The 21447-nt window shown below is 41.6% G+C and overlaps 2 protein-coding genes across 3 annotated transcripts in view; both read left to right on the forward strand.

Annotated features, from left to right (window-relative positions):
- The window catches only part of LOC138975591 (uncharacterized), a 57945-nt gene that overhangs the window by 31025 nt on the left and 5473 nt on the right, over positions 1-21447 (forward strand). Inside the window, exon 3 of the mRNA XM_070348316.1 lies at positions 12910-13100. Within this exon, the coding sequence (XP_070204417.1) occupies positions 12910-13100 (191 nt within the window). The remainder of the gene's footprint in view (positions 1-12909; positions 13101-21447) is intronic.
- Positions 437-3466, forward strand: LOC138975574 (uncharacterized). Of its 2 annotated transcripts, XM_070348307.1 has the most exons (4): positions 437-965; positions 1555-1686; positions 1923-2057; positions 2912-3466. In XM_070348307.1, the coding sequence occupies exons 1-4, from the start codon at positions 954-956 to the stop codon at positions 2954-2956; spliced, it is 324 nt and encodes a 107-aa protein (XP_070204408.1). In that variant the 5' UTR covers positions 437-953; the 3' UTR covers positions 2957-3466. The 2 variants fall into 2 exon arrangements, with proteins under 2 accessions (XP_070204408.1, XP_070204400.1); XM_070348299.1 differs by lacking the exon at positions 2912-3466 and having other exon boundaries at positions 1923-2902.

Consider the following 21447-nt stretch of genomic DNA (forward strand, 5'->3'; position numbering starts at 1 on the left):
CCGTTGCAACATTAAAAAGTTTACCAAAACATTTAAACCAAATGCTTCTTTCAATGTGTAATGACAAAAGCGGTTACCATTGATCAAATGCAGAGTTGTAAAGTTGTTATAATCATTAAACCATACTGATCGTATTTTTAGACAAACAAGCATACATAGTCTAATACGGCAATAATTATGTGTTCCCAGGTCTTGATCACAGGCGGAAGGTATCGTCCACTGGTCTTTCTGTGATCTTATAGGTACCCCAAACCTTCTTTGTATCACTTAGCTCCTAGCCGCAATCGGGATTTTTTCCACCCCATTTCAAAGGACCAGACCATGCTGTTTTAAAGGTTATTAGAACCACTAACCGATGACTGAAGGTTAGAGAAATGCACCTGAAGATGCCAAAAATGTGAAGAAATTCACCGAATAAAATTTTCGAATGTATACCACATCAAAATACATACCATTTTCGTTAGTTAATTTGTGTTTACTATGTGATTTTGTATGAATATTTTATTGAAGTACCGTTCAGCCTCACACAGCCTCCGCGCGCTGTGATGCGCAACATTTTTCAGTTCGGTCGTCGTACTTTACGCTCTCTTGCTCCGCGTCAAAGAAACTACAATGGGTGTTTTAAAAGAGCAGAGCTAGCTCTATAATTTCGTATATTTTGAGAACTGGAAAACAAAGTGACCAAAAATTGCGGTTGAAGTTTTCAAAATCAAACTACCGACAACTTTATCACACTGCCAAATGAAATACACCATTCGATTCAGCTCGAATTTTTCTTTAAACAAGCAAAAAATGAAGTCAGTCCGACATGTGTCCTCCGAGCAAGACGCCCAAAACGAGGCTCGAATAGCTTTGCCTGCAGTTTTGAAAATGGCGCCCGGTGGCTCAAGCCGCGATTACCGACTCAACAAATTCGACCCAAGCATTCTTTTCGTCCGGCACATCGATTCAAGATGTTCTGTTCGGTAAGTTTAGACATATTAAAGTATTGATTGAATGTTTTTAATGGCGGATGTACGAAATGACAGAAGGTATTTTGTACTGAATTTGACGAAGTGGTTCGACTTCGATGGCCTGTCTGTGTTTCAAGCGGAAGGGTTGTGTTACGAACCGCTTTCGTTTTTTTCTCTAACCCAATAGAATCTAATGACGAAAATAATCATTGACAATGTATCTAAAGATATAAAAAAAAAAACTATTTCTGGTGCATCTACGAAATGAAAACATTGCATATTGTTCAAAAACTGATTTTATTCTGGTCACGTAACTTCTTCTTTTCTTGCACCAGCTGAGTGGAAACCAAAAGTAGAATTCACCAGCTGACTCTGAGAACGTTTTGCGGACTCGCAATGTTTCGCACATGTATGTCGACTTATTTCGTGTGAGAAAACAGATATTACAGATATATTTTTTATAAAATACTGGTAGCTGCTTTTTCATTTATTGAAAATGAAATAACTGACTTTTCTTCTTTGAGTTTGAATGGTGTTTTTCTTTCTGCAGAAGTAGTGTTTGATGTTATTGTTAAAACTTACTTTTTGTTCTTTTCTCCAGATGACACACATGCACCAACAACTTGCTAACTATTTTCTTGCCTCTGGCCGTGGCAGACCTCCAAATCCACCGGGGCTGACAAACAAGGTTTTGCTGCAGTTACAGAGGCAAAGTGGCAAGCCCTCTTCAGTGGTAAGTACTCGGTTGATCACAACTCTTTTTTGTTTTATAGATATGCTTATGTATTTATAAACAGGCTAGCAATCCTTTGCGTCTTTTCTTTATCCACTAAAATTAATTACAAAATAATAATAGACATTGATAATTTGTATTTATTTCTTTGGCTGTCCCTTTTACTATACTGCAGCATAGTTCATGCACTGGTATATTATCTTTTTGAACACAGACTGATATTGACTTTTTTTCAGGTCCACTCCTGGTTTGAGAAGCTCTTCCCAGAAGTTACCTTTCCTGTGGATCGGATTGGTGGTGTCATTGATCGCACGGAGAAGCAATTCAAGGAGCACCTCAGTGGGGAGACAGGAACAACAGCATTTCTTCAGGTTGTCAGAGATCTTGATTCAGAGATGAGATTCCCAAATTTTGACATAAGAGGGTAAAGGAAGTTTGGGGTCCAGGGGCAACGCCCCTTGTGGGAGTCAGGGGGCTGAAGCTGATGCGTTTTTAGCATTTACACAACAAAAAATTGCTCAGAAATGAGTCTTAGCAGCAGAATATTTTGATTAGAACTTTGGGCATTGTTCATGCATTTCTAGAATGAATCTCACAAATAAACAACAGTCACTGAAAATAACATCACACTCACAGACTGACAAACACAAGTGTGCACACAAGGACAAATATGTGGTCAAATGGTCTTTCAACACGCTCTTGCCTCTCTATTTGTAGCCCAGTACTTTATTACACCACGTGCATTGTGCCTTCCCCGAACATTCAACTTTTGAACCGAATCTCCGAGACGGATGGACAGTTTTTGTCCCTTCACTTCGGTAGTTATAATTTCGTCTTTCCACGCCCAAACCCATTTGTTCTTTAGCCCTTTATCAATCTCAGAAGCTAAAGCATGTTCTGTTTCTGCCAACAATCGCATTGACGACGCCATCTTGCTAAAGTGGCTAAAGTCAACAACTAAATCAGCCCATTTAGGAACTTCCGCGATGAAGACACTGATGATGAGGAGAAACTTGTTCCCAAATGGACAGTTCGTACACGGGTCTAAAGTTCATTTCGTAGATTTTTGGTTTTGAGCTCGGCGGAGATTTTTTTGTCGGAGGTATTGTCGGTCCGGACAATCAAAAACCGGTCTAGTCTTTTGGGAGATTCAGTCATTGGCAGGTCAGATTTTTGATAATCAACCTCTACACCCCCCCCCCCCCCCCCCTTTTTTTTTCTCAAGGGATCTGGACGATTTAGGAAAACGGTCCTGGGGATCAACTTTTGAGCAGAATTCCGCGAAAAAGCGGAAGAATCTCATCTCTGTTGATTTTGTTTCTGATGCACTCAGCCACCTTGGGGAGAACTTCTTGGAGAGTGCATACACTACTTGGTAGGTATGCAACATATTATGTACTGGTTAGCCTGTAATGTACTGTCTTGATTTCATTTTCGAAATATAGTTTTTCATAATAACTATATCGCTGATATTCAGTACCAAACTTTTTTTTATTTAGCTCTACACTTTTACTTTTAGGGTGTATTGCAATTAACTTTGGAAAAAAGGTTAAGCAGCTGTTTATGTTTAAACAAAAAATTACTCACGAGACCTTTAGCTAAACCCATGTGACATTGGTAAAAAAACCAGCATGAGCGATTGCTAGTGCTGGCGATCTTGTATTTCGGCAACAAATTGTGAACTCTGATGAACTTGTTCGTCCTGATCGCAGGATACAGCTTGCTCTATTTAATCTGAATTTATGCCAAATGAGCTTTTATTAAATAATTTGAATTTAAACCAATTGTTTGTTTTACATTTGAGAATATGCGTCTGTATGTGTTGAACTGCTTCTGTCTCTAGTCAATTTAGAATGTATGTACAGTCGACTCCGGATATTACGTCACCCCTCGGGGGATGTTTTTGTGCGACGTTATACGCGGTGACGCTGTATCCGGTTCATCGGTTATAACGTCACTTTTACGCGCGGGTGATGTTATATCCGGAGTCCAAGAGTTATGTCCCTTTCTAAAGTACTGACTGTTTTAATAAAACTGTGTAGAAATGGAAAGTGCATGCATTAGTGTTGTTTAAAAATTACAACAACATATTGCTGTAAGTTTTAAACTAACTTATTACAATAATCTTTAATTCACTTCTTCATATATAGAATTGTGGACTATTCTCTTCTTTGCGTATTTCCAAAACCTGGCTATACCATGAATACAAAATTGTATACACAACATTTTCCTCTAAAATCGGCAACAGTATCAACGTACAGTGTTGTAGGCTGCATGCTGATTCTGAGACAGGTTGCTAGTGTTGGAGTGTCAAGCTCCGTCTGGTTCCATCGACAATCTCAGTCTTTAATTATAGTGTCCGACGTTATTAGCTTTAAGGACACACACACACACACATGGCTGTCGTTTATTCATATTCTGCTAGATCTTGACCTGTCCTTGATGTCCGAAGAAATAACAAGTCGCGTAAGGCGAAAATACAACATTTAGTCGAGTAGCTGTCGAACTCACAGAATGAAACTGAACGCAATGCAATTTTTCAGCAAGACTCGTAGCATCGTCAGTCCACCGCTCATGGCAAAGGCAGTGAAATTGACAAGAAGAGCGGGGTAGTAGTTGCGCTGAGAAGGATAGCACGCTTTTCTGTACCTCTCTTCGTTTTAACTTTCTGAGCGTGTTTTTAATCCAAACATATCATATCTATGTTTTTGGAATCAGGAACCGACAAAGAATAAGATGAAAGTGTTTTTAAATTGATTTCGAAAATTTAATTTTGATAATAATTTTTATATTTTTAATTTTCAGAGCTTGTTTTTAATCCAAATATAACATATTTATATGTTTTTTGAATCAGAAAATGATGGAGAATAAGATGAACGTAAATTTGGATCGTTTTATAATTTTTTTTATTTATTTTTTTACAATTTTCAGATTTTTAATGACCAAGGTCATTAATTAATTTTTAAGCCACCAAGCTGAAATGCAATACCGAAGTCCGGGCTTTGTCGAAGATTATTTGACCAAAATTTCAACCAATTTGGTTGAAAAATGAGAGCGTGACAGTGCCGCCTCAACTTTCACGAAAAACCGGATGACGTCATCAAAGACATTTATCAAAAAAATGAAAAAAACCGTCTGGGGATATCATACCCAGAAACTCTCATGTCAAATTTCATAAAGATCAGTCCAGTAGTTTAGTCTGAATCGCTCTACTCACACACACACACCACGACCCTCGTCTCGATTCCCCCCTCTACGTTAAAACATTTAGTCAAAACTTGACTAAATGTAAAAATGACGAGAACTTCATGGGTCCTTATACGTAATTAATGTCTATTTGACTTATATTATTATTATTAACGAAGAAGTTTCTCGTCAACAGCAAAGTGGCTGCCCACCTTTACGCACAATCGTTCTGGTAGTAACAACTTTGGGTTCATAGTTACCCCCTTTCCCCATCCACCGTCTCCACCACATCTAGTGAGCGGGACGTTATACTCGTTAGACTACTACTGTATTATTATTATCATTATAACGTCACTTGATATAACGTCCATGGCTTTCCAAGTTGAGTCAAAATAGTGCTTTAAGAGTGCAGTATCACTTTTCTCAATTTGTCGGTTCACTGCACTTAGTGTTTACCTTTACAATTTAGCCTGAGCGACCTACTCAGCCTGTCGACAACGCCCAATTGAAAGTGACGCTCAGCCTCCTCGTCGAGGGCAGTTGTAGTCTGTATTCTACGGACCAAAAAACAAACAAACGTCGTAGTCTGTTCTCATCCTCTCGACCTTCTCCTACCGTCATTTCAATAATCGAGTTTTTTTTTTATATGCGTGATTGAAGGACAGAAGTAGACAGATCCATTCGCACGCGCTCGCGCAGGAGTAACCATGTATGCTCGATATGAAACTTTTTAAAACAATTTTTTTTAGTTAAAAACAAAGACAGGAACTCACAACACGAATGAAATGGAACATTTTTTCTTTTAATTAAAAACCTAGAACACTGAGGAACCTAAGTAAGGAACTCACAAAGCGAAATGAAATGAAACATTTTTCATTACTGACTAAAAACATAGAACAGGAACTCACAAAACGAAATGAAATAAAACATTTTTCTTTTGATTAAAAACCTCGAACAGGAACTCACAAAACGCATGCAGCAAAAATGATTATGCCTTGAACCTAGTTTTCCTTGGGTCTCTAACAACGGGAAAACGGAAAAACTTGAATACCGTTAACACACAAAACTTGTGACACGTGTAGGGTAAATGAACATGCCTTGACAGTCGTTCACCATGCAAACTGCTGCATATGGGGATTGATATGACGTTATAACCGACATGGATGAGTGACGTTATAACTGGGTGACGTTATATCCGGTGACGTTATATCCAAGGTTAAAATAGTCTTGGAAAGAAGGAATTGAGCCGGGACCGGTGTTTGGGTGACGATATAACGGGGTGACGTTATATCCGGCGACGTTATAAACGAAGTAGACTGTAGCACAATGGCCTGTCAGTGCGAAAGGATTTGCATGCACCCACAAGCAGTCAAGCTGGTTGCAGCATTTTTCTGGGAGGGTTTAGGTATATTTTAACTGGGACTTTAAACCATCTAAACAATGTTCAGGGTTTGGTAAAGCATTTCCTCCTGCATAACTGCAGTAAGTTATCACTCATCACTAGGTTGCAGCTCACTTGCTGTGAAATTTGAAGGTCGTTGCTTGATGATTTCATGGACATCGCAGTAAACCGTGACAACTGCACAGGTAGCTGCAGCTGGCTCAAGGAAAGCTTGTACGTGGTAAGAATTTGGAGGACAGGCCAGGGATATCCCGGCTCACCCTGGTCGTTGCTAGCTATAGCTGTGACATGGTCGCGGATATATAGCTGTGACTACCACATATAGGTCCGGGTAATCGCGGCTAGCTGCGAGGTAATCGCGGCTAGCTGCGACTAGATCACAGCTAGCTGCGACTAGATCACGGCAAGCCGCAGCATGATCCCAGGAACATCGCGGCTAGCTGTGACCTGGTCGCGGCTAGCTGTGACCTGGTCGCGGCTAGCTGTGACCTGGTCGCAGCTAGCTGTGACCTGGTCGCAGCTAGCTGTGACCTGGTCGCGGCTAGCTGTGACCTAGTCGCGGCAAGCTCACAGTAAGGGGTCCAGGACATCGCGGCTAGCTGTTGCTAGGTCGCGGCAAGCTCGCAGGGAACATCGCAGCTAGCCGCGACCTCATCACATCAAGCTCGCGGGTGGGATCTCCATATAAGGATATATAACTACATCGCAGCTAGCTGCGACTTAGTCGCAGCAAACTTAATTTGCATGGTAAATTACGGCCTCGCAGCGACCTCGCAGCGAGGCTCGCTGCGACCTCGCTGCGAGGCTCGCCACAGGGCCTTTTTTTCTGTAAGGGATAGGCTGCCAACAAGAGTTTGCACACACACCGGCTGTGAATATGGTCGGCAGCCTCAAAAAAATTTGTTATCTTCCAGCCTCCGACCCCCTTCCTGGACACCTTGCACATGCATTGCTGAAATCCAAAGTGATTATCCACAAGACCATCCCTGACTCAGCGAACTCGCTAAGTCTTCGCACAAACGAATGACCGTACACCATGATATTTCCACACTTGCAGGATGACCCAGATTTCGCTGATCTAGCCATTGTTTTCGGAACGAAGACCTGGAGTTATGCTCAGCGCTAACTACACTGATCAACCACAGTTTTTCCCAAACAAATTGTGTCAGTGTGCACCCCTGCACCTTACGAGGTATAACTTGACCACATAAAAACATCAAATTCAGTACTTATTCCTTCGAACCAAGTCGAATCTCCCCTTCGATGAAAAAACTTGTCAGTGTTGTAGCGTCCCTTTTGAGAAGTGGCCTTGACCCTTGATAGCGAATCTATCATGACAAGAAAGGTGGACTAGGCCAGTGGACTCAAAATAAAGTGGGATCGGTCTTGGGACCTGTCACTAAACTCCTCAACTTAAATTTCATTTGTATTTTTGAACAAAATATGACATTTTACTCAGATCTTGACAGTCACTGTTCACCTCGACTGCTAGCGCGGTCTTGGAAGAACACTGACTGTCTCGATCTGTGTAAAATGTCATATTTTGGTAAAATATTCAAATAACGTGTAGTAAAGTCTAAAAAAGGATGAAGTCTTACATCAGGAAGCCTTTAAAGTTTGTATGTGTGCTGTACGTTGTACAGTAAGCTATAAGGCTGATTGTATGTGTGCTGTACGTAGTACAGTAAGCTATAAGGCTGATTGTATGTGTGCTGTACGTAGTACAGTAAGCTATAAGGCTGATTTTGCAGATTCTTTTTTCATAACCTCTCAAAATTCACATCTATTTTAAGACTCCTTCCTGTTCCAATACCTGTTTTTCTGAAAATGTTGAACATTTTAGAAGTCAGGTTCCATTTTGAAGATAAATCAGAGTACATTGTGTAATAATTAACAATATCAAATATTCCATCCACATAAACAATGTGAGATGAATGGTGGTTTCTTGCCCGACCAGCGTTTTAGCCTGTTTGAGGGAAGCATATTGTTGTTTGTTTCATCTTTATGAACTGAGGATGGTTGCTTTTTTAAATTTTACCCAGGTTGTTTTACAGTAGATTTTAGACCCCTCAATCTAAAACTTATTCCTCCATTTTAAGACCATGATTTCTCTTTAACCCTTACACTGGTGCAATTCTGTAACACATGTTACATAGCCACTGGTGAATTAACAGAGAGAAAAAGAACAAAAAACGGTCATATAGGTTTTCGCATCCATGGAAGGTAATCGGAACCGACCAAACAGACTGAGCCAGTAGCGCGACATATGTCGTGACAACCAGGTGACAGTATAGGTAAAGTAGCGCGACATATGTCGCGACAACCAGCCTAAGGGTTAATAATCTCTGTATATTTACCCTTCCTCTTTTCTTAAGACCTATAAATTGTGTCAGATTTTGAATTGTCTCAAAAAATTGGGGTGGCGGGTGCCCACTGTAAATGAAAATGATGACAAAATAAAATGTAAACTCAGTAAAAATTCAGGTAAACAAAAAAACACAGGCATACCTGAGAAAGCAATACGGCTCAACTCCACTGTCATGTTGGTCTTCTCGAAGTGGACAACCACTTTGTCATGGTGGAGGTCCACAACATGGCCAAGACTGCCGTTGACTAACTGGTCGCTTATGTTGCGGATCAGCATAACTGGACAATCTGTCTCTCTCACACTGTGTCGGCCATCCGCGATTCCTGACCAGCGGTGTAGAGTCATGGCTCCCACTGGTAGGCTCTGGCAAGCGATGCCAGTTGTTGCTGTCACTGCAACTTTTCGCCCGGATAACCGAAGACTGTGGCATAATTCTGCAACGAGTGTTGTTTTCCCAGTGCCTGTCAAACACACAAATAATTAAAGAGAATCGCAAGTACATTTTATAAGATCATGATTTTGGGGGTCAATTTCATAAAACCACTTGTAAATACTGTACTAATAATCAAAAACATTTTCAAAATTGATATACCTGTTAAACCTGTGATAAATATGTATATAATAAATATGTTTAAAATCAAAGAATTTACTCTTTTCTGAATGTGTGAGTTCTGTCGCGTGTTTCTTTCAGGTGAGATATTCTTTCGGCTAGCCACTCGCGAAGCTAGGAGGCGAGATTGTCTATGAAACGGTTTTGTGGCTAGCTACACAAGAATTAAACACCATTGGTTGATTCCGAAAAGGTCGTCTGCACTGGTCGGTAAAAAACCATGGACAGCCAATTGGATGGGCAGCTGAGTGACCGCCATATTTTCTCGCCAAGCGAGCAAGCCTAAAGCTACCTAGCGTTTGAGGCGAGAATTCTAGCGTCACTCGCGGTGAGATGTGCCCAAGAAACGGTACTTCCTCGCCCCACTCGCCTTTAAGAAACAGACTGGTGAGGTCTGTCTAAACTTGAAGTTAATTCATGACTCTCTGAATGTTTTAGAGAATAAATCATTTGTACTTGAACTCAACCACAGAAATAAAAAAAAATCTCTGGGCAAATTAATTTTGCAATTTACAATTTCAATACAATGCACACATAATTTAGTTGACATAAAAAGCTACAACTTTCACCTTCCAGCACAGCTAGTTTATAAAAACAAGCAAACAACAATAAAACGCATTAAAACACATTTTTCCATGCAACAGTCTACAATATAATCTTTAAATCTAATAACAAACAAACAAACAAACAAACAAAAACAAGTGACTGATGTCACCCAAAAACTAGCTGACTTGTCTTGATTCTTGAACTAACCACCACTACAACCCTCCAGTCAGAATCGTATGCTTGTCCATGAAAGTAGGTCAACTAAGCAGGGGGCTGCAACTCGATTCCTTCACCAATTCTTTTCTTAGCCATCTTGAATCTTGATTCTCGCTAACAAAGAGACGGAGAGGCGGGGCTAACAGTGGGAGGAGCCATAATCATAACGACCGCGTTTTACAAAGTGAAACGATCACTGCAGACAAACATTACGTTTTGGAAACCTATTGTGGTTCTTGAGTTTACCTGGGGGCATAATAAACCAGGAATGAACTACATTTTAAGTTACAGCTTGCTGTTTCTTCAACAACTTCAATTTTACAGCCAACATTTCTTTAGGTCTTCATCAGTTCATGTTACGAAAACTGGTAAACCGTCAAAGTTCTCTTTTTATCTCAACTTCAAGTAAGTTTAAAGCCTATTCATCAACAAAAGTAAAGTTAAGAAGTGTACATACCTGCTTGTCCAAGAATAATGACGTTGTGTCCAAGCTCGACTAATTCACGTGCTTCTTCCATTTAGAGTGGACAAGTCGAAAGGGCGGTCGAAGAACGCCCAATGCCGGAGCAGACGGTTTTCTGAGCATGCGCTGTAAAACTTTTACTGCGGAACGCTCCGGATGTAACCTTTTGTGGCCTTTGAACCTGGTTAACTGCCGGTAGGATTCGATCTTCGCAATGTTAAGCTCAAAGAGAATGTTTTGTGTATCATTTCACGTGTTTGGGGGCTGCTGTGTAACTCGTCAGTTGTAGTGGACTAATTGCAGGCCGCTAGAATGTTGTACACCCTTGAGAGCGTACGAAAAGCGGAAAACATCGGCGCGAGTTGCACTTTCGATTTGTCGAGGCTCCAGGTTCCTCTCATGGAGTGGTGTGGACACCGAGCCCGTTCTTGACAAACTTCTCAAAGTTGGTGAATGGTTATTTCGAGTTTGTTGCATGAAGTGAAAGCTTAATCATTTTTGTTTGTGTGTGAGTTTCGTGCGTTCGGGAAGGGGGTGCAGAAAGTGATGTAGAAAGCTTGAAACGGAGCGAGTCGGCAGTGCGGAGCACTCTGCGATATTCCTTGTAGTATATAGTACTAGTAGTATGTCGTAGTAGTGGACTGTAAATAATGATCGACCGGCGATTTGATACAAGCTCCTGTGGGGCAGAGTAAACTTGAGACACATAAATCGAACCAAGAACAAAGACATCCCATCATAACAGGCACTTTAGATCAACTCATTTTACTAGAGGTGACTGCCTAGCACTGTGTTTGATATCCGTGTCTGCTGAAATAAAAAGAAAGAAAAAAAAAGATTATCAGTAGGTATCACGTTGTAAGAGTGGGAGAAACTAGGTCTGTCTGTACTTACCGGGACACGACTGCCAGATCGACACTGCGCTTTCGACAGCTCTTCCTCGCGCAGACACTGGAAAAACGCTGTGCAGATCAAACTGTAGGAAATCTCCTTTTGGTATCTTCTTTATCTATTTTTCTGGAGCTAAGAAGAGGGTCACCATGGGGGGGGGGGGGGTGGGGGGGGTGTCTGTGCACGTGCACGTTGAGGCCAAAAGTGCAATGCACGGTGATCCACGGTGCACGTTACGAAAAAGCTCCATGCACGGTGCACGCCGGACCTCTGTGCACGGTGCACGCTACGAGAATGTCCCCATTCCCATGCACGTTACGTCCAAAAAGCCCATTCCCGGTGCACGTGGTAAAGCATCGCCCCCCTCTAAGAAAGCGAACAATGTGAAATCGTCTTCCCCGAATCGGCAGAGGTGAGAACTGAAAAGTGAATCTATACCACAATCCTTCACGCGACCTGACCTGATCTTGACCCCTGACCTGGTCTACATACCACACACGACACAAACCAGTCACCTGCTTTTACCCCCTCAAAACCCCCCACCACCCGTTTTCTTTGGATAGGCCTACACACTTTAACTACACACATGCCGACAAAATGTTGATCATTACTTCAATAGTTTGAAGATGGTGCTTGAAAAATAACCAGGTGAAATGAGTATTTCGGTGTTTAGTCAAATGTTAAAGTTTCTACCACAGACATGCATACATACATACATACGCACGCACGCACGCACGCACAGACAGACAAAGTTGACGATCGCATAGGCTACACTTACGTGAGCCAAAAATGACATTTCTCTTGGAGGTGTTGTAGTTGGAAATGTAGTTCCCGGAAACACCCCCACCACCACCCACCCCCCCCCCCCCCCCCCCCCCCCCCCCCCACGCCAGCCTAAATTTTGTTTTAATAAGAGGACTATTTTTTTTTTTTTTTTTTTAAATAAAGAAAAACTTATGGCTGAGATTGCACCAGATTGCTCCATTTTCCTTGATTTCTATCATTTTTTTTCCAGGGGGGGGGGGGGGGGGGCATGCCCCCGGACCCCCCTAGGAGCCGACCTTTTTTTTTGTAAGTGGCGTTTCCAGAAAGTAGTTGGGTAATTTGTTGGCTCAGGTTACACCAGATCGGTCAATTGTCCTTGTTTTGATCTAAATTTGTCTTCTTAAATTTAATTTTTGGAAGGTGTTTTTGGGGAAGTTTCTTGGCTCAGATTGCACCAGTTTGCTCCATGTTCCTTGTTTGTATCAAAAATGTTCGGGGTGGGGGGGGGGCATGCCCCCGGACCCCCCAAGGAGGTTCGAACGCTTCACGCCCTCAACTAATCGCTTTGCGTCGTCGAATTGTCCCTAAAAGTCCCCCCCCCCCCCCCCCCCGCCCCCTAAAAATGATGTGATCCGCCCCTGGTGGTGTCTTTGTTGCTTTGTCCTTACCGAACATAAAATCAAACAAACAAAACACAGATAAATGCGGACATCTTCATCCTTTTATTGAATAAAAAAAATATTAGTCTGTAAATCGCATGTTTTGCGTTAACTCAGATCCATCGTGCGAGGAGGCAGACATTGGCAACGGAACTACGTCATGGAATAGCACTCTAACGTCACTACAGGGTGACGTCACGTGTAATCCGGACTTCATGTACACCAGCGTTGACACCCACTTGCGTTGCCTTGACGATGGAACTTGGGAAAATCCGATTGGTCAGTGCATGCAGTACTACTGGAAAAATGTAAGTAATGTTTCCTAATAGCTTGCTTCAGAAGATACTAGATGTAAGGCCTAATTGGGCACGAGGATACTTAATTACTATTTCTTTAAAAGAAAATGTCTAAATTTACTTTAAAGTGATAATGTCTAACAAGAAAATAATCTCTCATTGCCCCAAGAGCTGTCCAGTTATGTTTTGGGGTTGTAATTCTGTGACTATACACGCCAGGAATAACTTAAAATGAACGTTTGAGAGCGGATTTACTCAAATTGAAAACGGCTGTGTTTTGAGTGGGAATCCCAATTGTAATTTAGTAATGTAATTCTCAATTTTGATGCCTTTTTTTGCCAGTCATAATTTTCGTCCTACCTTTCGCCCCTGACTATTTCATGCGCTATTTCTGGAGATATAGTGAGCCGAGAGCTACAGAGTTCGTTTTTTGTGTTGAATAGACAGACGACAACACACACGCAGCAGGTCTTAACATTAGCGTTTGAGCAAACTATATTTCAAATCTGAATGCTGTGTTTGGTAGTCTTTTCAGACCATGATATTCTCCAACTGGCTGTGTGTTTATTTACATTATGCGAAGCGTTTTAGCCCTGTATGGCGCGGAATATGCATGCGTTTGCTAGACTGTAGGTTTGACTTCCTCAATCCAACGGTGCTAATCTGCTTTGACGAAAGGGTATCTATGAGGACTTAATAATGAAATATGATGTCTAACGGAATCCGGCTCCTGACACAGGAGAGCTGGGCGAAGCAAACTGCACGTTGATAAAAATTCATTTAATTATTTGGCATAGTTTCGGAGCGGTTTTTGAGCAAATCATTGCAGGTGTTTTTAATTTAAAGTATGTAGTGCGAATGTCACTTAAAGTTTTTAAGGTCCAAATCGTCAGAAAACTTTCCAAAATGGCGCCTTCGATTTACTATCTTGAAGCATCTATTCTTACCTATTTCATTTTGATGCGTGAAATGTCTTTGATGACGTCATATCCGGCTTTTTGTGAAAGTTGAGGCACCACTGTCACGCCCTGATTTTTCAACCAAATTGGTTGAAATTTTGGTCAAGTAATCTTCCACAAAGCCCGGACTATGGTATTGCATTTCAGCTGGGAGGCTTAAAAACTAGTTCATTAGTTTACTCATTAAAGTTGTCATTAAAATTAATTTGTTACTGACAGATTTAAAAATGATGGCATCGTATTTCTCAATTTCTCCCGAATTCAAAAATATGTAGATATGTCTTGTTTACTCTACAAATGTGCTCAGAATAACATAAAATAGGTTAAGTAGGCTTATAACTACTACGTTTGCACGCAACGCGGAGACGAGCATGACCCGTCAGGCGTCTCAGTGGTTAGTCGAGACTATCTGAAATAAAGTATCGACGACGACTTAATCTTAAACTTAAACTTGGTGTTAATCTGTTACTTTGATGCCGACAGCTTGACTAAATGTTGTTATATCCCTTCACGCGACTTGTTGGCTCACGTAAGTGTAGCCTATGCGATGGTAAACTTTGTCTGTCTGTGCGTTCGTGCGTGCGTGCGTGCGTGTGTATGTGATAGAAACTTTAACATTTGACTAAACACCGAAATACTCATTTCTTCTGGTTATTTTTCAAGCACCATCTTCAAAGTATTGAAGCAATGATCAAGATTTTGTCAGCATGTGTATAGTTAAAGCGTGTATAAAAAAACAAGTCGCGTAAGGCGAAAATACAATATTTAGTCAAGTAGCTGCCATTTTTCAGCAAGACCGTATACTCGTAGCATCGTCAGTCCACCGCTCATGGCAAAGGCAGTGAAATTGACAAGAAGAGCGGGGTAGTAGTTGCGCTAAGAAGGATAGCACGCTTTTGTGTACCTCTCTTTGTTTTAACTTTCTGAGCGTGTTTTTAATCCAAACATATCATATCTATATGTTTTTGGAATCAGGAACCGACAAGGAATAAGATGAAAGTGTTTTTTAAATTGATTTGGACAATTTAATTTTGATAATAATTTTTATATATTTAATTTTCAGAGCTTGTTTTTAATTCGAATATAACATATTTATATGTTTTTGGAATCAGCAAATGATGGAGAATAAGATAAACGTAAATTTGGATCGTTTTATAAATTTTTATTTTTATTTACAATTTTCAGATTTTTAATGACCAAAGTCATTAATTAATTTTTAAGCCACCAAGCTGAAATGCAATACCGAAGTCCGGGCTTCGTCGAAGATTACTTGACCAAAATTTCAACCAATTTGGTTGAAAAATGAGGGCGTGACAGTGCCGCCTCAACTTTCACGAAAAGCCGGATATGACGTCATCCAATACATGCATCAAAAAAATGAAAAAAACGTATGGGGATTTCATACCCAGGAACTCTCATGTCAAATTTCATAAAGATCGGTCCAGTAGTTTAGTCTGAATCGCTCTACACACACACACACAGACACACACACACACACACGCACACACGCACATACACCACGACCCTCGTTTCGATTCCCCCTCGATGTTAAAATATTTAGTCAAAACTTGACTAAATATAAAAAACGGGTGGTGGGGGGTTTTGAGGGGGTACAAGCATCTGATTGGTTTGTGTCGTGTGTGGTATGTAGACTAGGTCAGGGGTCAAGATCAGCTAGGTCAGGTCGCGTGTTGTGGTATAGATTCACTTTTCAGTTCTCACCTCGATTCGCGGAAGACGATTTCACATTGTTCGGTTTCTTAGCTCACGAAAAATAGATTGTTCGGTTTCTTAGCTCACGAAAAATAGATAAAGAAGATACCAAAGGGAGATTTCCTACAATATGATCTGCACAGCGTGTTTACAATGTCTGCGCGAGGAAGAGCTGTCGAAAGTGCAGTGTCGATCTGGCAGTCGTGACCCCGGTAAGTACAGACAGATTTCTAGTGTCTCCCACTCTTACAATGTATCACCTAAGCTTACTGATAATCCGGTTTGTTTTTAATTTATTTTAATTTCAGCAGACACGGATGGCAAACACAGTGCTAGGCAGCCACCTCTAGTGAAATGAGTTGATCTAAAGTGCCTGTAATGTTTGGATGTCTTTGTTCTTGGTTCGGCGGGGATGTAGCTCAGTCGGTAACGCGCTGGATTTGTATCCAGTTGGCCGCTGTCAGCGTGCGTTCGTCCCCACGTTCGGCGAGAGATTTATTTCTCAGAGTCAACTTTGTGTGCAGACTCTCCTCGGTGTCCGAACACCCCCGTGTGTACACGCAAGCACAAGACCAAGTGCGCACGAAAAAGATCCTGTAATCCATGTCAGAGTTCGGTGGGTTATAGAAACACGAAAATACCCAGCATGCTTCCCCCGAAAACGGCGTATGGCTGCCTAAATGGCGGGGTAAAAAACGGTCATACACGTAAAATTCCACTCGTGCAAAAAACACGAGTGTACGTGGGAGTTTCAGCCCACGAACGCAGAAGAAGAAGAAGTTCTTGGTTCGATTTATGTGAATTTCAAGACTTGCAGTAGAGTCTCAAGCTAAATCTGCCCGTATAAAACTGTCCACCTAACATGCAGATAATAAGGAAACGGAATGGATCTGTTCTCAAAGTCAGAATTATTACGATCTTGCCTCAGTTTCAAAACATGCTCTGTCATGGTTCTGTCCGAGTGTAACATTTGGTACCTTGCAGCAACTTCCTTGAATTTGAAAGACAGTTTTTGAATGCTAGATCTGCCTAGATCTGTATCGCGTTTCATTCCAGACTCCTCTCTTTGATTGTACTGTATTCTGTTTACACACTATCATGATTCGCTTATGTCTGTAACGTTTGGTAAACTTACCTTGCAAAAGCGTCCTTGTCTTTGTTGGCATTTTTTTTCAAGGCAGCACAACGTAAGATTTTGGACAGCAGGTAACATGCGAGTTGTGAGACGACAGTCGTCCAAAGAAAGCTTACAAACAAAGATTAGTGATAGAGAACAGCACAAATGTCCAAGCAGACAGTTTCATTTTTTCAATGATAGAACTTGCAAAACAAGTAGCTCTAGCTGAGTTTTAAACCCAGCCAAGGTAGGCTGATCTCTGAGATATAAATATACCTATACCATGATATATATATATACCATGTGATCAATGTGTGTGTGTGTGTGTGTGTGTGTGTGTGTGTGTGTGTGTGTGTGTGTGTGTGGTGTCTTAACACATGCTATCTAATTTCTGTCGACAGGACCATCCAATATGCCGAAGAAAAAGAAGCGATGGAGGGAAGATGAAGAAACCGACATAGATTTATCTCAGTTAGAGCGCCCAGGGAAAGCAGCTCGTCGGACAAACCCGTGTCCAGATGTTCTGTCTACAGAGTCATTGACCGTGGTGGATGTGGCAGAGCCTCAGACTTCGCCATCAGCACAGTGTGAGTGGACTCTTTGTATCATTTGCCAAGAGAGAACCAAAGAACATGAAAGCTGTCCAGCCAACGCTAAGCAGACGGTATCCGGTTCTACGTATGAGACACTGGCTGAAAACGTGGGGCACTTTCATGCTAGGGGAGCACTTCCATCTGATATTTCATTAAGACTTCTCATCGGCCCTAACTTGGCAAACATCTTTTGGCAGAACAAGGCGGTAATCCACAGCAGCTGCAGGTTGAAATACAGCTCCTGGCGCCTTAAACGAGTGAGGGAATTGCCCCAGTGCTCGAAAGATTACGAAGCTGCAGACATGGATTCAACACAGACAGAATTTGAGTGACCACGGAAATCAGAGCGTCAAACAAGCTCCTGTCCAAAATGTGGATACTGATGTTGTTGTGCTCGCCATTGCTGCTGCTGCCCGTCGCCCTGGGCTTGAAGTGTGGATCGCTGTGGGAGTCGGCCAGAATTACCGGTACATCTCTGCACATGACATCGCCAGCATGTTGGGACCAGAAAAAGCCAGCTGTCTGCCACTGTCACACAGCTTCAGCGGCTGTGATACGGTCTCGTCGTTCAGCAGCATTGGGAAGAAAACAGCATGGGATGTGTGGTACCTGTTTCCTGACATCAGCGAGGCCTTCCAGTCTCTGTCAGAAGCACCCACAGAGATCTCCGCATATGACAGAGCCTCAAGTTGCTGGAGAGATATGTTGTACTTTTGTATGACAGAACAAGCAACTTTCCGGATGTCAACTCTGCGAGGGGACACCTGTTTGCAAAGGTTGGCCGCCAGATCGACAACATTCCTCCAAGTAGCGAAGCCCTTTTGCAGCATGCAAGGAGAGCTGTTTATCAAGGAGGACATATCTGGGGTCAGGCTGAAGTCGCCACGCCTAGTCTTCCAAACCCTGGCGACTGGGGTTGGCAATTTGTCAATGGTGCTTGGCAACCATTCTGGACTGCCCTGGACGAGGCTTCGAAGACATGCCGTGAACTGTGGAAGTGTGGCTGCAAAAAGGGATGCAAGAGCATGCGGTGCCGGTGTCGTGAGGCTGTGTTGAAATGCACAGCACTTTGCAAGTGCACTTGTGTCCCTGCTTGCTGAATGGATCTTGACTGGTTTTGGTGGACATCACCTGTGTTCTGAACTATAATTATATCAGGTGCATACCTGTTTGACCTTGAACTTGAATGCACAATAATGTGAAGATATATATACATAGCAGGCCTGCTGATAATATAATACAGATAATATGTTTACCAAATCCGGTATTCCCACTTCATGTTGGTGCTGAGAAATTAGCATTCCTAGAATTACCTGCCGGCACCTCTCGTTTGACCTTGACATTTGACCTTGAATGTACAATGACATAAGTGAATTAACTATGGGTGTGAAAGCATTACCTTATGATACTATCTATCACATTTTATGATCCAAGTACATATGGTTACTGAGAAATTAGCATTTTACAGTCACTTACCAAAACGTGACACTGACTTTCTATTTGACCTTGATCTTTGACCTTGGATATATAACAACATGTGTACATATACTTCGATGTTACAACACTACTTCATGAGAGTGTGTGTGCAAATTTTGATGTTTGTAGTGCAGATGGTTCCTGAGATATTAGCATTTCTAGGGTCAAATGGCGGCCATTTTGAATTGTTCTAAAAATAGATACTGAAAGTGAGAAATTGCGATGGCCATGTTTCTAAATTTCTTTAGGATCACTTACTCTATCACTCTGCCAAGTTTTATAAATGTAACACAAATTTGAAAGATTCTGACAAATAGAACCCCTACTATTAGTCGTATGACAATTCCAAGAGTATAATTATTATCTTCATACGCAAGCTCTAGGGTTAATGATTGTAGATAAGCTTTGCCATGATAATTATGCTGATGCACTTTAAACGTGTGTCTCTGTGTGCGTGCGTGTTTGTGCGGCCTTGTGTGTGTGTGTGTGTGTGTGTGTGTGTGTGGATTGCACAAGATCGGGGAGTGATCGAAATCGTTAGATTACTGAACAGACTTGGTTGCCATTCGGCAAAGGTGTTTTTCAAACTGTGTGACGCACGGATCGCCCCTATGCTCTTGTATGGTTCAGAGCTATGGGGATATGGAAAGTATGAATCTGTGGAAAGGGTCCACCTGTTTGCGTGTAAAAAGTTTCTGAAAGTGACAATTCGAATTCCAAACAACATTGTGTATGGTGAAATGGGAAGACATCCGCTGTATATTAAAGGCACAGTAAGCCTCCCGTAAACCATCACAGAGCTCCCCGAGCGTCTACATACAGTACAAGCATACTTCCATTTGAACGCTCACCGAACGGGCTGCTTTCTGTCGAGCGTGAGAAATTTTCAAAGAATTTATTTTCGTGGACTTGTTCCTCTACAACAGTGGCGCCTCGTTTTGGTGCTGGACGGCTGTTATGAATATTCAATACCGGAAATCACGGACAGTAAGCCTCCCGTAAACCATCACAGATACTGTCAGGCTTTTACACACAGTACAAACACCCTTCCATTTGAACGCTCATCAAACGGGAACATCCTAGGTGACCCACGTAAAGAGCAAGCAATTTTTAAAGGTGGTCGTCTACATTTTTGCTTTTTTTCAATAATCTTATGGTTAGATTTCGCTAAAAAGTTATGTCAGATGATGAATGAACCATGGGGAAAAAAGTTATAGAAAAAAAAATATATGTAAAAAAAGATTTTATTTTTGGGTAGCGTGACTCACGCTTCCAATATTTTGTTTTCTGTTTGCTGAGAACATGTGCTTTGCCTAAAAATACTGACCAATCAAATTCATGTCACTATGCTTATAGCCACGCCCAAACAAGTGCAGCAACAGTTTGACACTGGAGCGCTGTCCACGCTTTTTTTTAAACGCACGAAATGCACGGGATTTGAGAGGAGTTTTGCGCTTGGCATTTTCCAAATAAGGATATCCTACTATGAGTACTACGCTGGAATACTACAATGAATTTTCAAACGGCTACACTGGCTTCGTCTTTCCTGATCGAAAGGGGGTGTATTGTTGATATTTGTAGATAATAAACTCTGCATTTCAATGGTCAAATGGCGATTTCGGTATAAAAATGTAGACAAGGACCTTTAAAGAATTAATTTTGCAGATTGTCTCGAACACTTTTTGGACCCATCCTGAACTCAGGTCAAAAATGAGTTACTTCCCTTCGGGTCTCATTCTATCGATGTAAACTGGCAATAGCCGTGGATCGATGATTATCAGAATGTTTTTGGACCGTGGTGCGATTTTGCGCTAGACCTAACTTTTAAAATCTAAATAATAAATTGACAGCTTGTTACACAAACATTCTTACAAAAGAATTCTTTTTTCATCAAGACAAGATCAGTACAATTCGAAGTTGTGAAAGTTTGAAAAAAGAAAAGCCCGGAAGCAGGGTCACGCAAGGGTCGTAGCAGACGACGGTTTATGCATATCGCCGTTCCTCTTAACAGTCAAAAGCCATCGCTAGAGTTCTCGTGAACCACAGCCGTTTGTTTCGTGCATAAAAACGTGCTGTTGTATATAAGCTCACATCGAGTCGCATTCAAATGACTAACTGACGATCGCGACTACATTGTGAAAAAGGGAAACTGGATCACACGGGTTCACGATGGCTCAGGGGTAAGATAAACCACGCAAAAATAAATTCTTTGAAAATTGTTCGCTCTTTACGGAGGGCACCTAGGATGTTCTCAATCGGTGAGTGTTTAAATGAAAGGGTGTTTGTACTGTGTGTAAAAGCCTGACCGTATCTGTGATGGTTTACGGGAGGCTTATTGTGCCTTTAACTCTGCAGTCAGATGTGTGAAATACTGGTTTACACTGCTGAAGCAACCTGATTCAAGATATTCCAAGATTGCATATAAAGCTTTATGTAATTTGGCATCGAAGGGCCACACAAATTGTGTCTCACATGTGCAGAGTCTTTTATGTTGTAATGGT

This window comes from Littorina saxatilis, linkage group LG1 (genome assembly GCF_037325665.1).
Source record: "Littorina saxatilis isolate snail1 linkage group LG1, US_GU_Lsax_2.0, whole genome shotgun sequence".
In the NCBI taxonomy this organism is placed as follows: Eukaryota; Metazoa; Mollusca; class Gastropoda; order Littorinimorpha; family Littorinidae; genus Littorina; species Littorina saxatilis.